This window comes from Polypterus senegalus, chromosome 2 (genome assembly GCF_016835505.1).
Source record: "Polypterus senegalus isolate Bchr_013 chromosome 2, ASM1683550v1, whole genome shotgun sequence".
NCBI lineage: Eukaryota > Metazoa > Chordata > Cladistia > Polypteriformes > Polypteridae > Polypterus > Polypterus senegalus.
In genome coordinates, this window is record NC_053155.1 from 35,316,536 (window position 1) to 35,334,535 (window position 18,000).

Below are 18,000 nucleotides of genomic sequence, written 5' to 3' on the forward strand. Positions count from 1 at the left end.
TTTACAGTCGATTACCATCGTCAACTCCTCCTTTTGACAAAAATTGACATCAGCCCTGAAAGAGTTAAACTCCATGTACCACTGCATAGGTAACAAGACATTACATTCAAAAAGTGTGTAGTCCAAGGTCTGAATAGAATTTACTGAAATTTCTAAAATATTGAAATAGACAATTTTTTCAAATGGCAAGGTTAATATCATCTTATCCTGCCTAGATAGTTACCTGGTGGGTAAGCAGGGACTGTAAATTACAAGATGATAATCCCAAGGACTGATTCACAGTGCTATAGAAACTGTAGAAAGCTGAAAACAAACTACCAATGTGATACCCAAAGCTTTTTAAAATAAAATGTCGGATAGATGTAAATCACAAATATGGCCTTAAAGGATTTGGGAATTTAAATAACTACATTAAAAAATTTCAAATCTACGATATGAATGTCAGAGTAGCCTAGCCAAATTCTAGGCTTTACTCCTACTCAAATACTTCCTTAAGAGTTAGGCAATGTGTTTCATTGACATTTCCTAGCCACATTAACCGAGCTTGGAATACCAATAACAAATAAAGTGCAAAAATTCCCAAATGCACAGGTGCAAAGTACACATGAACATACAAGAAAATTCACAACAAGAGTTGCTACTTCAAGACAGAACGGAATAAGGAGTGAATACTTAAGTATTCTTTAATGGGAATTATGACTTAAATATGAATAATGTGTGAATACTTAAATAAGGTTTTTCATTTCTCCTTTCTTACATATGAAGAAATAATTAAATTGTCAAACACATTCAAAAAATCATTTTTTTGAGGTGGATAAACACTTTCTAAAATGTGCCATTTAAATATGATAAACAGTTTATTAAGTTCTAACAAGTACCACAACAAGTAATATAGTATTACATACCTGTCCACCAACTTCTTAGCAAATCCAAAGTCTGTTAGTTTGATATGTCCTTCTCTGTCAAGTAATATATTTTCAGGCTTCAAGTCTCTATAAACTATTTCCTTGGAGTGCAGATATTCAATTGCACACACAATTTCTGAAGAATAGAACAATCCTGTGTTGTTGTTGAAGCGTCCCATATTGCGCAAGTAACTAAAGAGTTCACCACCAGGAACGTAGTCCATCAGCATATATAAAAATCTCTCATCATGATGAGTCCAAAACCTAAAAGAAAATGTAAAAGCAAACTATAGCAAACCACAGATTGATAAATATTATTTTTGTTGTCTTGCCTATCAATAAATAATATACCAAGTTCTGAAGCATGCTAGTAGTACCGTATTTAGACATAATATGTAGAAAATAGAAATATTTTTAAAAAAGTATTATATAAGCATGTCTAAATCATATAACTGAGGCCGCTTATTAGAACACCCATGAAAATGCCATGTTTCTAAAACTTCATAAACGGATACTGTTCAGGGGCAGCTGCCAAGCAATATTCAAACTCCTTACATCATTTTGTTCATTCTTCCTCTGAATTACACATTCACAACACACTGAGAGACATCTACCAGATTTAAATAGCATTTATTCCTCAACCGCACACATTTATGCAGAAAAGGCAGGTAGACCCAATAAAGTTTACGCTGTATATAACTCAGCTTTTATACAGCTTTTGTAAATGACTTTTTTTAATAACATTTATTCATATACAATCATACAGCACAAAGAAATGGTTATTTGCTTGTGTTAAAATGCAAAACGGCAGCACAATAGTGCAGAGGTTAACTAAGCAGCTTCATGGGTTCATCATCCTGAGTTTGAATTTTGAACACAGGTGTTGTTTACATGGCACTTGCACAATTCCGTTTAGTCTATGTGGGTTAAAATTTGTAAAATCTGATTATCCTCACATCTAGAATTAGCTCAATATGGGTGGATGGCATTACTGCTGCCAGTCCAGGTCAAGTTCCAACCTTGTTCCCAGTGCTACTGGATTGAGTCAATATGAAAATGTTATAGTAATAAGCAAAATGATGGTATTAACTGTAAATTCTGTAAAATTTGTAGCATGAAAAGCAAATGTTATTGTTAAAGGATACGTTCCCACTATTAAAATATTGGTCTTTCCATTACTTGAACAAACTAAACTATTCTAAAAATAGTTAAGACTTTACTTTACAAAATGTTGTCAAAAGGAAAGTGTGAGTAAAAGTACAATTCAAAACATATACAATACCAGATTCCAACAGCACACAACTTATAGTATATGTTGGTAGGACACAAGATTACATGCCAGTCTTTCATAAATGGTAATTAGGCTTCCTTTAATATTTCTTGTTTGGACTACTGTTTGGCCTGCACAAAATAACAGCAGTTACAAAATGTGTATATTATTGGCATCGAGTGCTAATCAAAAATCTTTGATTCCAAGTTACCCCTGAACTGGTGTGTGTAACGTTTAAGATTATATGTTAATTCTGTTTATGCCATATGACCCTTTACATTTACATATTACATTTTTTGACTCATATTGCCTTTGAACACCCTTTTTAGGGGTATTCATGGGTTTTTATTTAGTTTGACATTAAAATACTCATGCAGAACTATCTATTACAGGGTTGTCACAAACAATTATCTTGTAAAAGATTAATCTATCAACTATTTTATCAAATAATGTAATGAGTAATTTTGATCAAGTAATTCAAGTAGGTATATATGAATTTGTGCTGTATTTAAATATTGAATTACTTATAGAATTTGAAAACATCAGGATACAAGAAAAAAACACATCTAAAAAATAACCCCAAAAAGATAAAACACAACCAAAACTTTCCACCATAAAATATTCAAGTCAAAAATGCCTTAAAGTAAAATGTGGTATTTTTTAACGATAATGGACTTATTAACAAACAGTAACTTGATGTCAGCAGTGCAACTTGAAACAAAACCAAATAATTAGGCTTTTAGGTTCTTTTGGACTACAGTGCTGGCAAAAGAAGCCAAAATAATCCTGACAACAAATCTCCACACTCTGGTATTAAAAGACCCAAGCGTGCAGAGGTTCATTTTCTGCCCAACTTTCCCAAGGGAGAACATTCCACATCTCTTGTGTGCTTGAGGGAACAGACTGTTGAAGAGCTAAAGAAGACTGAGAGAAATCTACCTCTGATTGAAAGGATGATGCAGTCCGCATTTGCTCTGACACGACATACCATCATCCAATTCAGCCCACCAGTGAAAGAGATCCTGGACCTCTGGCCTGCTCTGCGCATACAGTCTGAGGTAAAGTGGTTTATCTGTTGTTTCAATGATGCTCCAGTGCTTATATGTCCCATTCTGTGTAAATAATATTTATATTGAATTGATATCCATGACGTCCAATAACAAAACACCGCTCGGGTTCAGATCGGGGGGGCCATTCCTCCCAATCACGCCCTTCCAGGTCTCACTGTCATTGCCCACGTGAGCATTGAAGTCTCCCAGCCAAACGAGGGAATCCCCAGAAGGTATGCCCTCTAGCAACCAATTGACAATGTTCAAGCATAAGGGTGTTCATATGTGCACTTGGCACCAGGACACCCTAGGCCTCAGGTCAATGATCGACTTTGTGGTCGTGTCGTCGGACTTGCGGCCATATGTCTTGGACACTCGGGTGAAGAGAGGGGCGGAGCTGTCAACTGATCACCACCTGGTGGTGAGTTGGCTTCGATGGTGGGGGAAGATGCCGGTCAGACCTGGTAGGCCCAAACGTGTTGTGAGGGTCTGCTGGGAACGGCTGGCAGAGTCCCCTGTCAGAAGTAGCTTCAACTCCCACCTCCGGCAGAACTTCAACCACGTCCCGAGGGAGGTGGGGGACATTGAGTCCAATGGGCCATGTTCCGTGCCTCTATTGTTGAGGCGGCTGACCGGAGCTGTGGCCGCAAGGTGGTCGGTGCCTGTCGTGGCGGCAATCCCCGAACCCGTTGGTGGACACCGGTGAGGGATGCCGTCAAGCTGAAGAAGGAGTCCTATAGGACTTTTTTGTCCTGTGGGTCTCTGGAGGCAGCTGATAGGTACCGCAGGCCAAGCGGAACGCGGCTTCGGTTGTTGCTGAGGCAAAACTCGGGCATGGGAGGAGTTTGGAGAGGCCATGGAGAACGACTTTCGGACGGCTTCGAGGAGATTCTGGTCCACCGTCCGGCGTCTCAGGAGGGGGAAGCAGTGCAGTGTCAACACCGTATATGGTGGGGATGGTGCGCTGCTGACCTCACTGACGTTGTGGGTCGGTGGGAGGAGTACTTCGAAGACCTCCTCAATCCCACTAACATGCCTTCCAATGAGGAAGCAGAGCCTGGGGACTCTGAGGTGGGCTCTCCCATCTCTGGGACTGAAGTCACTGAGGTGGTCAAAAAACTCCTTGGTGGCAGGGCCCGGGGTGGATGAGATACGCCCGAGTTCCTTAAGGCTCTGGATGTTGTAGGACTGTCTTGGTTGACACGTCTCTGCAACATCGCATGGACATCGGGGACAGTGCCTCTGGATTGGCAGACGGGGTGGTGGTCCCCCTCTTTAAAAAGGGGGACCGGAGGGTGTGTTCCAACTATAGAGGGATCACACTCCTCAGCCTCCTGGAAAAGTCTATTCGGGGTTCTGGAGAGGAGGGTCCGTCGGATAGTCAACCTCGGATTCAGGAGGAACAGTGTGGTTTTCATCCTGGTCGCGGAACAGTGGATCAGCTCTTCACCCTTAGCAGAGTCCTGGAGGGTGCATGGGAGTTTGCCCGACCGGTCTACATGTGTTTTGTGGACTTGGAAAAGGCATTCGACCGTGTCCCTTGGGAAATCCTGTGGGGGGTGCTCCGGGAGTATGGGGTACCGGACCCCCTGATAAGAGCTGTTTGGTCTCTGTACAACCGGTGTCAGAGCTTGGTCCGCATTGCCGGCAGTAAGTTGAACCCGTTTCCAGTGAGAGTTGGACTCCGCCAGGGTTGCCCTTTATCACCGATTCTGTTCATAACTTTTATGGACAGAATTTCTAGGCGCAGCCAGGGTGTTGAAGGGGTCCGTTTGGTGGACTCAGGATTGGGTCACTGCTTTTGCAGATGATGTTGTCCTGTTTGCTTCATCAGGCCGTGATCTTCAGCTCTCTCTGGATCGGTTCGCAGCTGAGTGTGAAGCGGCTGGGGTGAGAATCAGCACCTCCAAATCCGAGCATGGTCCTCAGCGGAAAGGGTGGAGTGCCCTCTCAGGGTTGGGGAGAGATCCTGCCCCAAGTGGAGGAGTTCAAGTATCTCGGGGTCTTGTTCACGAGTGAGGGAAGAATGGAGCGTGAGATCGACAGGCGGATCGGTGCGGCGTCCGTAGTGATGCGGGCTCTGCATCGGTCTGTCGTGGTGAAAAAGGAGCTGAGCCGTAAGGCAAAGCTCTCAATTTACCAGTCGATCTACGCTCCTACCCTCACCTATGGTCATGAGCTATGGGTAGTGACCGAAAGAATGAGATCGCGAATACAAGCGGCTGAAATGAGTTTCCTCCACAGGGTGTCTGGGCTTTCCCTTAAAGATAGGGTGAGAAGCTCAGTCATCCGGGAGGGGCTCAGAGTAGAGCCGCTGCTCCTCCGCATCGAGAGGAGTCAGATGAGGTGGCTCGGGCATCTGATCAGGATGCCTCCTGGACGCCTCCCTGGTGAGGTGTTCCGGCACGTCCAACCGGGAGGAGGCCCCGGGGAAGACCCAGGACACGCTGGAGGGACTATGTCTCCCGGCTGGCCTGGGAACGCCTTTGGGATTCTCCGGAAGAGCTGGAAGAAGTGGCCGGGGAGAGGGAAGTCTGGGCCTCTCTGCTTAAGCTGCTGCCCCCGTGACCCGACCTCGGATAAGCGGAAGAGGATGGATGGATGGATGGATGGATGGATGGAATTGATATGTACTGATGTTCTATTACTGTTTACTTAGGTGTATGCAGAATTCCGGCGGATCACAATCCAGAACCTGTGCAACACATTCTATGCAAAGCTTGATCGTCACATCCCACGCTTGATGACCTTGTTTAGGCAGAAGGCACCCTAAACTGGAAAGATTGTAGATTCTTTGGCTGGCATTTTGAAAGTCCATGACGAACAGGTACTACACTGCCTATTTCAAAGTTACACAAGTGAAATATGAGTTTTTTAATTAGCAAACGTATATGTGTGTTATTAGTTACTGTTGTGGAATGCTGTTCCGCTATGTATCTTATTTTGAGTAAAGTGCTAAATCATTGGCTACTTGTCATTTTACAGAATATCACTATACAGAGGGTACGGTAAATATTCAGACCCCCTTCCATTTTTCACTCTTTGTTATATTGCATCCATTTGCAAAAATCATTTAAATTATTTTTTTTCCTCATTAATGTACACACAGCACCCCATATTGACAGACAAAAAGCATTTTTGAAATTGTTGCAGATTTATTAAAAAAGAAAAACTGAAATATCAAATGGTCCTAAGAATTCAGACCCTTTGCTCAGTATTTAGTAGAAGCACCCTTTTGAGCTAATACAGCTATGAGTCTTCTTGGGAAAGATGCAACAAGTTTTTCACACCTGGATTTGGGGATCCTTTGCCATTCCTCCTCGCAGATCCTTTCTAGTTCTGTCAGGTTGGATGGTAAACGTTGGTGGACAGCCATTTTTAGGTCTCTCCAGAGATGCTCAATTGGGTTTAAGTCAGGGCTCTGGCTGGGCCATTCAAGAACAGTCATAGAGTTGTTGTGAAGCCACTCCTTCGTTATTTTAGCTGTGTTCTTGGGGTCATTGTCTTGTTGGAAGGTAAACCTTCGGCCCAGTCTGAGGTCCTTAGCACTCTGAAGAAGGTTTTTGTCCAGGATATCCCTGTACTTGGCCGCATTTATCTTTCCCTCGATTGCAACCAGTCGTCTTGTCTCTGCAGCGAAAAAACACCCCCACAGCATGATGCTGCCACCGTCATGCTTCACTGTGGGGATTGTATTGGACAAGTGATGAGCAGTGCCTGGTTGTCTCCACACATACCGCTTAGAATTAAGGCCAAAAAGTTCTATCTTGATTTTATCAGACCAGAGAATCTTATTTCTCACCATCTCAGAGTCCTTCCGGTGTCTTTTAGCAAATTCCATGGGGGCTGTCATGTGTCTTGCACTGAGGAGAGGCTTCTGACAGACCACTCTGCCATAAAGCCCTGACTGGTGGAGGGCTGCAGTGATGGTTGACTTTCTACAACTTTCTCCCATCTCCTGACTGCATCTCTGGAGCTCAGCCAAAGTGATCTTTGGGTTCTTCTTTACCTCTCTCACCAATGCTCTTCTCCCCCGGTAGCTCAGCTTGGCCGGACAGCCAACTCTAGGAAGGGTTCTGGCCGTCCCAAACGTCTTCCATTTAAGGATTATGGAGGCCACTGTGCTCTTGGGAACCTTAAGTGCAGCAGAATTTTTTTTGTAACCTTGGCCAGATCTGTGCCTTGCCACATTTCTGTCTCTAAGCTCTTCAGGCAGTTTCTTTGACCTCATGATTCTCATTTGCTCTGACATGCATTGTGAGCTGTAAGGTCTTATATAGACAGGTGTATGGCTTTCCTAATCAAGTCCAACAGTATAATCAAACACAGCTCGACTCAAATGAAGGTGATCTCAAGGATGATCAGAAGAAATGGAAAGCACCAGAGTTAAATATACGAGTGTCACAGCAAAGGGTCTGAATACTTAGGACCATGTGATATTTCAGTTTTTCTTTTTTAATAAATCTGCAACAATTTCAAAAATTCTTTTTTTTGTCTGTCAATATGGGGTGCTGTGTGTAAATTAATGAGGAAAAAAATTAATTTAAATGATTTTAGCAAATGGCTGCAATATAACAGAGTGAAGAATTGAAGGGGGTCTGAATACTTTACGTACCCGCTGTATATATATATTTCACGGCCCACATAACGCTTAGGATGATTAGGGGTTAGGGCATTTACCACACCTTTATTTGCTGATGCTAAGGGGGTAATACTGTTTGGATTATGCAGGGTTTGATGTTTGGTTTAGTCACCATATTTTGGACAAAGTTTGAATGAAAAACTAAGACAGACTAATTCGTATTTAGTTCAGTTTAGTTTATGTTATACTTTCACTTTAAGCAGTCTTGGCTGGTGTTTATTTTATGAACTTAAATTATACAATAAAATGCAATTCTGTCTGCAATTCTGATCTCCTTAGGAATTACATGATATACACACAAAATGTACAACTGTTCTCCATGTACTTTCTGTGTTTCTGCGAGAGGATTGGTCTAGATTTTTGAGAACATGCAAGGTTGGTTATAAACTTGTATCACACATTTTAGACTTGAAACTTCCTGCTTGTGATTGTGTATTCTTTTAAGTTATTGACTGTGAAAGAGCTGTGTTTCCATTTCTTTCAGGATATTAATGAGGCAGAGCTTGTGAATGCACCTATGGCCCTTATTACAGTGAACAGTGACAACACCAACAGTCCAGTTCACTACCAGTCTGAAAAAGTCTTGGTTGTTATTGAAAGTGAAGTTGTAATTACTCTTCCCAGGTTTGTGGATGCCCTTGTGGTAATGTTCAGTCTAATATATGCTCTACATCTTAGTTATTCCAAAGGACTGACAAACACTTTTAAATTCTTTCAAAAGATTTTGCTTAGTTTGGAAGATTGCAAATTGTCACCCAGACTGCATACTCTCAAGAATGACTTGATGGTATATACCTAGAAACTGATCTGAGGAAGTGTAAACAATATTGATGTTTAGCCTTTAGAGAATTGTATTGAAAAATTGCACTTTTGTCACTTAGTTTGATATGTGATATACTGAGTCACAATAGTTGTTAAATGTTGCCTGTTTCACTCAGTCTCGCCACTAATGTTGAGTTTGAACCAGTGTATTGAGCTCACTTTTTGTTCAACTTGGAAGAATTTAAAATGTTCATAAACAATATGTTCATTTAATATGTAATGTAGCAATTTCTATTAAGCTTTACAAAGAACATGCACTACTTCATGGCTGCCTGTAGACTCGTCCATTGTTAGTTTCATTTTACATTTTCTTAACTTGAAAAGACAATTTCAAATCCAATATTCTTAATGAGATGAGAGGAAGTCTAAGATGTACACATATTAAACTGTTCTTCAGTCTGAAAATTGTTAGAATCTGCAGCATAATGGCACAATTGGGAACACTAAAATCCTGTAATCTTGAGCTTTTTGATCCGACACTGATGTAGAGGTAGCCATAAGAAGTAGAAAGGGTTAAAATTTAAAGAAGGTTATGTTATTTTATTTAACCTGTTCAACTATGTCTGTTTTGTATTTTTATTACATCATTTTATTAATGTTGCAGTAAATAATGTTCAAATAAAACTATTGAATGACAACAATACATGCCTGAGTTTTATTTAATTAAAGTTGTAATTACAAGTAATAAATTGCCTTTAGATAACTTGAAATAGGCAATGTTTTTAACTTAAAAGTTTTAAGTTACACTTTCTTAATTTGATCTGAGAATAACATTTTAATTATTAGTATATATCACTAAAATATTTCAATGTAAATATGCAGTAATTTAATTTAACTTGAGTTAAATATTACAAGTCACTTAATCAAAAAAATAGGTTTGAAAAAAATTAACCTTTTAAGTTAATTAAGTTACTTTTTTTGTGGCAACTTATTGCCAATTTTTTTTTTGTTTGTTTTGCTAGCTTGTTTGGGTTTACAGTGCATAATGAACAACCATTTTCGCAGATTTTTGGGTGAAATATTATCACACATGCCGATGAGCAATGTGCGGGAAGAACAGGGACCACTAGTCAATTAAGAAAATATAATTTGATTAAAATTTTTAGTGGATTAGTTGATTTAAATTGATTAATCATGGCAATACTAATCTGTCCCTTAAATTTTAACTGGTGTGATATCTTTGACTTGAAAGGTCTCCAATACTAAACAAGGCTGCATTGTCAGAACAACACTGCACATGATCCTAATTTGGTCTATAATCCTAGAATGCTTGATTCTTAATTGATTATTTAATCCTGTTCTGCCATTTTGTACACTGTACAGTTTTCTGACTTTTGTGTTCAACTTCTATAACTACTTTTCATATTTGCTTTTATAATATGCCAGTTTCCTTTCAAATTCCTGGTGATAGATATTTTTTATGCCATCTTTGCTTTTATTGCACCAGTCAGTATGTATAGTGCAATAAGAAAGTATTATGACCGTTAACGTTTTCTGCCTTTTGCTATTTTGCAGCCTTATGCTAAAATTATTTAAGTTCACTTTTCTCTCATTCTAGCAACACTTAATACACCCTTATTGACAAAGTAAAAACAGGATTTTGTACATTTTACAAATTTATTAAAAATAAAAAACTGTAATATCACATTAACACAACAATTCCAAACCTTTTGCTATGACATTTAAAATTTAGCCAAGATGCATCCCATTCCATTGATCTTGTTAAAATGTTTGTACACCTTATTTGGAAACCACCTGTGGTAAATTCAACTGAAGAAAGCCACAACACTCTCTACAAAAAAAAAATCCCACAGTTGAAAATGTGTATCAGAGATATTCAGAACAACCAGGACTCTTCCAAAATCTGGCTGCCTGGCCAAACTTAGTCATCTTAGGAGAAGGTCCTTGGTATGAGCAGTGGTGACAAAAACCCATTGATTTGGGTTTTATGGTACAGTGACAAGACAGGTTCCTCTCCTCAGTAAAGGACTCATGAAAGTTTTCTTACAGTTTGCAAAAAAGATACCTAAATGATTCTATGTTTGTGAGAAACAATATTAAAAACTATTTGACCTCAATTCTGTGTATGATATCTTGAGGAAACCAGACATCACTCATTCCTTGCACAATACCATTCCAATGATAAAGCATGGTGGTGGTAGCATTATGCTGAGGGATTGTTTTTTAGTCGCAGAGACTGGATATTAGTCAGGGTCGAACAGAAAGCTTAACAGAGCAAAGTAAAGAGATCTCTTTAATGAAAACTTGCTCTAGAGCACTCTTAAAACCAGACTAGGTCTAAGGTTCAACTTCTAGCAGAACAATGACCCTAAGAATAAAGCAAAGACAAAACAGGAGTAGCTTGGGGACAACTCTGTGAATGTCCTTGAGTGGCCCAGCATCTCTAAAGGGACCAGAAAACAGCTGTCTACCGATAGTTTCTTTCCAACCTGACAGACCTTAAGAGAATATGCACAGAAGAATGCCAGAAGCTGTGTGGAGCTTGTCATGTCAAACCCAAGGAAATTTCAGGTTGTGATTAATGCCGAAGGTGCTTCAACAAAGTAACAAGGGTCGGAATACTTGAATCAACGTGATAGTTTTTAAAATTTGCAACAATATCAAAAATTCTCTTTTTGCTTTTTCATTCTGGGGTATTGAGTGTTGTTTGATAAATTAATTTAAATGATTTTAGGAAAAGGTTACAACATAGAAATGTGAAAAAACTTTCTGAATACACTGTATATATATATATATTGAATTTCAAAGCTTTGTTTGGTGAACCACTTTGTAAAGTTGTATGCTTTTAATAAAAAAATGAAAAAATAACACTGAAATCTCTATATTCAAAGCTAAACATAAATACACAGTCTTGTAATAACACTTCAAATAATTATGACTTAATATCACTTACAGTCTGATTAGAAAAGGGTGGTTGACTTCAGTTAATACTGCCTTTTCATTATGAACATGTTGTTCCTGCTTCAGTCGAATTACATCAGGAATTTTCATAGCCTTCAGTGCAAAAAATGTTCTTGTTTTCTTGTCCTTTACTAGAAACACACGCCCAAATGTCCCAGTGCCTAAAGAGAAGAAAAATAAAATAGACTTTGGAAACACTGAAAAACTAAATATATACAGTATATTTACTTTTCAGTAATTTTAGAAATGTGCCTTTTAAAACAAAGCAGTTTTACTGATTAATGTCTTACATCAAGAAGAATAAATGCATCCTGCTTTATATGGTAACTTACTGTAAATGTCAGAATAAACTACAAGCAAAGAAACCCTCCCAAACTGAAATAATGACAAAACATTATCATCATTTTCGTTAACATCTTAGGATTTGCATAAGACACAAAAGAGTAAATCAACATGTGTTACTTGAAATTAGTTAGAAAATGGGAGAGTGACATAATATTTTCAAACCCAATTAATGCAGTTTAGGTTCACAGGGGTCTTGAGACTGCAGAGAGTCACTTCTAAAGCAGGAACGAACCTTGGAGAGAGCACTAGATAATCAATGGGCATACACATGCACACATCCATGCACTCACACATGGCCAATTTAAAGTAACCAATTACTTGACATGCATGTCTTCACAGATATGGAAAGAAAGCCCGAGTACCCAGAGGAAAACCCACACTAACACATGGAGTATTTGTGACTAGGCCTGGGATTTAAACCTATTCCAGTAGAGTCAAAATATTTATTTTCAATTATTAAGATGGCATTTATGGATTTAAAATGACTATATTAATATGTGGTTAAGTCATACTTGATAGACAGGTTCACAGAATTTTATTGACACTCAAAAAGTAATTAATTTGCTCCAGTAGTCACAATGAATGTAAAAACAAGAGTGCAAAACAGATAAAACTGCAAACTATTACTTAAGTGTAAGACCTAGAGCTATAAACATTAGTGGTGTGCAGTACACCGATAAAAATGAGACACAGGAAGAAATCTGTCAACCAGTAGTATTTTCCATGCATCATTTTTACCGTGGTTTAGCACATCAGGAAGCCTCTTTGTTACTTGTTACAAAAATTATGCAATGATGTGATTGGGAATGGGTACTCTATTACCTTCTGACAGAATGAGGCATTTAGTTGTACAACTGTAGAGATGGAAAAAGAAAGCAAAGGCTGTAGCTGAGGCTCCCTCACATTAACACAGCAAACATAATGAAGAGCTGGTTGAAAAAAAGGGAAGAGTACCTGCTCAATCCATACAGACTTCAATTTGCTATAGCTAAATGTTCACATGCAATTAAGTAGCATATAGTCAACAGTTCAGATGTCCTAAAACTGACAGTTTGGGTAGCAGAATTGGATGGTAGTCTGATTATTATATGGTTTAATGTGAAGACAAAAAGTTCTATTTCTTTCTCTTATCAAAACTTACAAGTACTGATTTTTGAAGTTCAAACTCTTGTTGGGTTATCGAGTGATAAAGTATCACACCTATGGCAGAATGCTCATATATATGTATTTACAAATGCTAAATGACTGAACAACTAACAATAAGTCAGAAATATAAAAAAACAGGAAAATAAAGTATGATAAAAACAATAATTATTAAGAATAGAATTATTAATAACCGAAAATAATTGTGTGATGTTATTTAATGTATGCATCCAGATACTTTCCAAAGTGCTGCATTTTTTTCCCTTTTTTGCCTTAAGAGCACCAGCAGTAAATGTATATGTACTAGTGCTGGGCAGTATACCGGTTCATACCGAAAACCATTTTTTATTTTTGTTATGATATGGATTTTTTGCCGTGGGCTGGTGCTCTGCCTGGGGTTTGTTCCCTGCCTTGCGCAATGCGTTGGCTGGGATTGGCTCCAACAGAGAACATTCCAAAACTGAACCTGTAGCAGACGATAAAGTTGAACATGATGACACGGAAGAACTTTTGGCAAAAAAATAAAAAGGAGTCACGTCCGTTGCCTGGAGATACTTTGGTTTTAAAAGGTCGGATGTGGACTATTATGTTTAAATATATGAATACTGTTTCTGTACTACTGGGTAATACTGCAAGCCAAGTTGTACTTGTTTTATTTTTTTTTCAATATTGTGTAATGTACCTGGGTACTGTGTAATAGTGTGACAACATGTTGACTTTATTCTCGACATTTCCACTTTAATCACGACGCTTATGACGAGAAGTCGACATACAGTATTCACAATTTAAAAAATTTCAAGTCTTTAAATGATATATGCAATATATGTTTATTTACTTGTTCATCTTATTTTAATGTTTTAGAAATTAACTATAACAGCTGACTCAATTTATTCTAAAAAAAAAAACAGGAAGGCATTTAACTCAATGACTCTTTCTTTCAGTTTCTCTCTTCGTCCAGGTGTTCAGGATGATTTTCATTTATATCACAAATTATGTTATTTGTTTATACCTTCTTGTAGCATTTGTATTTTTGTAATTTATTCCAGTTCACTGTCCATTACTCTAATTCAAAGCTTTGTGTTTCCGTATTTCTCTTTATTTAATGCTTTATGCAGATATTATTTTTTATCCAATGTTGTGCATTTTATCTTTTTTATTCTTTTTCCCATCCATCCATCCATCCATCCATCCATCCATCCTCTTCCGCTAATCTGAGGTCGGGTCGCGGGGGCAGCAGCTTAAGCAGAGAGGCCCAGACTTCCCTCTCCCCGGCCACTTCTTCCAGCTCTTCCGGGAGAATCCCAAGGCGTTCCCAGGCCAGCCGGGAGACATAGTCCCTCCAGCGTGTCCTGGGTCTTCCCCGGGGCCTCCTCCCGTTGGACGTGCCCGGAACACCTCACCAGGGAGGCGTCCAGGAGGCATCCTGATCAGATGCCCGAGCCAACTCATCTGACTCCTCTTGATGCGGAGGAGCAGCGGCTCTACTCTGAGCCCCTCCCGGATGACTGAGCTTCTCACCCTATCTTTAAGGGAAAGCCCAGACACTCTGCGGAGGAAACTCATTTCAGCCGCTTGTATTCGCGATCTCGCTCTTTCGGTCACTACCCATAGCTCATGACCATAGGTGAGGGTAGGAGCGTAGATCGACTGGTAAATTGAGAGCTTTGCCTTACGGCTCAGCTCCTTTTTCACCACGACAGACCTGATGCAGTGCCCGCATCACTGCGGATGCCGCCCTGATCCGCCTGTCGATCTCACGCTCCATTCTTCCCTCACTCGTGAACAAGACCCCGAGATACCTGAACTCCTCCACTTGGGGCAGGATCTCTCCCCCAACCCTGAGAGGGCACTCCACCCTTTTCCGGCTGAGGACCATGCTCTCGGATTTGGAGGTGCTGATTCTCATCCCAGCCGCTTCACACTCAGCTGCGAACCGATCCAGAGAGAGCTGAAGATCACGGCCTGATGAAGCAAACAGGACAACATCATCTGCAAAAGCAGTGACCCAATCCTGAGTCCACCAAACCGACCCCTTCAACACCCTGGCTGCGCTTAGAAATTCTGTCCATAAAAGTTATGAACAGAATCGGTGACAAAGGGCAGCCCTGGCGGAGTCCAACTCTCACTGGAAACGGGCTCGACTTACTGCCGCAATGCGGACCAAGCTCTGACACCGGTTGTACAGAGACCGAACAGCTCTTATCAGGGGTCCGTACCCCATACTCCCGAGCACCCCCACAGGATTCCCGAGGGACACGGTCAATGCCTTTTCCAAGTCCACAAAACACATGTAGACCGGTCGGGCAAACTCCCATGCACCCTCCAGGACTCTGCTAAGGGTGAAGAGCTGGTCCACTGTTCCGACCAGGACAAAACCACACTGTTCCTCCTGAATCCGAGGTTCACTATCCGACGGACCCTCCTCTCCAGAACCCCGAATAGACTTTTCCAGGGAGGCTGAGGAGTGTGATCCCTCTATAGTTGGAACACACCCTCCGTCCCCTTTTAAAGAGGGGACCACCACCCCGGTCTGCCAATCCAGAGGCACTGTCCCGATGTCCATGCGATGTTGCAGAGACGGTCAACCAAGACAGTCCTACAACATCCAGAGCCTTAAGGAACTCCGGTATCTCATCCACCCCGGGCCCTGCCACCAAGGAGTTTTTGACCACCTCGGTGACTTCAGTCCCAGAGATGGGAGAGCCCACCTCAGAGTCCCCAGGCTCTGCTTCCTCATTGGAAGGCATGTTAGTGGGATTGAGGAGGTCTTCGAAGTACTCCTCCCACCGACCCACAACGCCCCAAGTCGAGGTCAGCAGCGCTCCATCCCCACCATATACGGTGTTGACACTGCACTGCTTCCCTCCTGAGACGCCGGACGGTGGACCAGAATCTCCTCGGCCGTCCAAAGTCGCTCTCCATGGCCTCTCAAACTCCTCCCATGCCCGAAGTTTTGCCTCAGCAACAACCGCCCGCGTTCGCTTGGCCTGCCGGTACCTATCAGCTGCCTCCAGAGACCCACAGGACAAAAAGTCCTATAGGACTCCTTCTTCAGCTTGACGGCATCCCTCACCGCGTGTCCACCAACGGGTTCGGGATTGCCGCCACGACAGGCACCACCACCTTGCGGCCACAGCCCGTCAGCCGCCTCAACAATAGAGGCACGGAACATGGCCCATTCGACTCAATGTCCCCACCTCCCTCGGGGCGGGTTGAAGTTCTGCCGGAGGTGGGAGTTGAAGCTACTTCTGACAGGGGACTCTGCCAGCCGCTCCCAGCAGACCCTCACAACACGCTTGGGCCTACCAGGTCTGACCGCATCTTCCCCACCATCGGCCAACTCACCACCAGGTGGTGATCAGTTGACAGCTCGCCCCTCTCTTCACCCGAAAGTGTCCAAGACATATGGCCGCAAGTCCACGACACACCACAAAGTCGATCATCGACCTGAGGCCTAGGGTGTCCTGGTGCCAAGTGCACATATGAACACCCTTATGCTTGAACATGGTGTTCGTTATGGACAATCCATGACGAGCACAGAAGTCCAATAACAAAACACCGCCGGGTTCAGATCGGGGGGGCCATTCCTCCCAATCACGCCCTTCCAGGTCTCACTGTCATTGCCCACGTGAGCATTGAAGTCTCCCAGCAAAACGAGGGAATCCCAGAAGGTATGCCCTCTAGCAACCCTCCAGAGACTCCAAAAGGGTGGATACTCCAAACTGCTGTTCGGCGCATACGCACAAACAACAGTCAGGACCCTTCCCCACCCGGCGGAGGGAGGCCACCCTCTCGCCCACCGGGTAAACCCCAATGCACAGGCTCAGTCGGGGCAATAAGTATGCCCACACCTGCTCGGCGCCTCTCACGGGGCAACTCCAGAGTGGTAGAGAGTCCAGCCCCTCTCAAGGAGATTGGTTCCAGAGTCCAAGCTGTGCGCCGAGGTGAGTCCGACTATATCTAGCCGAACCTCTGACCTCGCGCACTAGCTCAGGCTCCTTCCTCTTCAGAGAGGTGACATTCCACGTGCCAAGAGCCAGTTTCTGTAGCCGAGGATCAGACCGCCAAGGTCCCCGCCTTCGGCCACCACCCAACTCAATTTCAACTCAATTCTTTTTCCCGGTTATTCATTTTGAAAGCATATGAAGCAGTTTGAGAGCTGGAAAGGTGCTATATAAACAAAATGTATTATTATTATTATTATTATTATTATTATTATTATTATTATTATTACATAGATTATACCTTGATATATTCCATAAATGTGATAGCGATGATAATTTTGAATTCTTTTGTGATAGAAATTTTTGACCATACTGTCCACCCACAAGAAGCATTATAATAATAATATAGACAAAACAATAATGATAAAGTATACTGTCCCTATGCTAATGTGCTTACAAAAATCACTTGGATGTAGAAGATAAAGATGGGAGACCGTAGTAGACATTCTGAAGTGCAGAACTAGTAATTTTAACAAAATATCTGCTGTAAAGTAGATGTACTGAAAAGTAAAAGAATGTATCCTGTTTCTCCTAAATCACCCTGTAATTTTATGGTCTTTGTTCCAGGTAGTGGCAGTTCAGCAATGTGGAATGCACTAACATTATTTGAAAATGAAAACAAATGTAAAACAAAAACAAAAATATCAGTAATATGTATTACATTATCAAGGTACCTGTAACTCGGAGCATGTTTATTGTATGCAAAATGAAAAACATCATTAAAATGGGAATTGCCTGTCTTTATCTTTTTTAAGAGTAAGGGATGTACCTAAATTGTATCTAAACAGCCAAGTTAAACTGAAACTGAGCAACTGAAACTACACAATCCATAAAGTTTCTTGATTATAGATAAAAAAGGAAAAATGTGCAATCAAAATGAAAGGCTAAAAATCATTTT

General features: G+C 41.2%; 1 protein-coding gene across 1 annotated transcript in view; it reads right to left on the reverse strand.

Moving 5' to 3' along the window:
- prkx (protein kinase X-linked) overlaps positions 1-18,000 on the reverse strand; it is a gene marked incomplete at its 5' end in the record, with an annotated part of 186,656 nt that overhangs the window by 90,135 nt on the left and 78,521 nt on the right. Inside the window, 2 exons of the mRNA XM_039746226.1 lie at positions 906-1,169; positions 11,603-11,771. Coding sequence (XP_039602160.1) covers positions 906-1,169; positions 11,603-11,771 — 433 coding nt within the window. The remainder of the gene's footprint in view (positions 1-905; positions 1,170-11,602; positions 11,772-18,000) is intronic.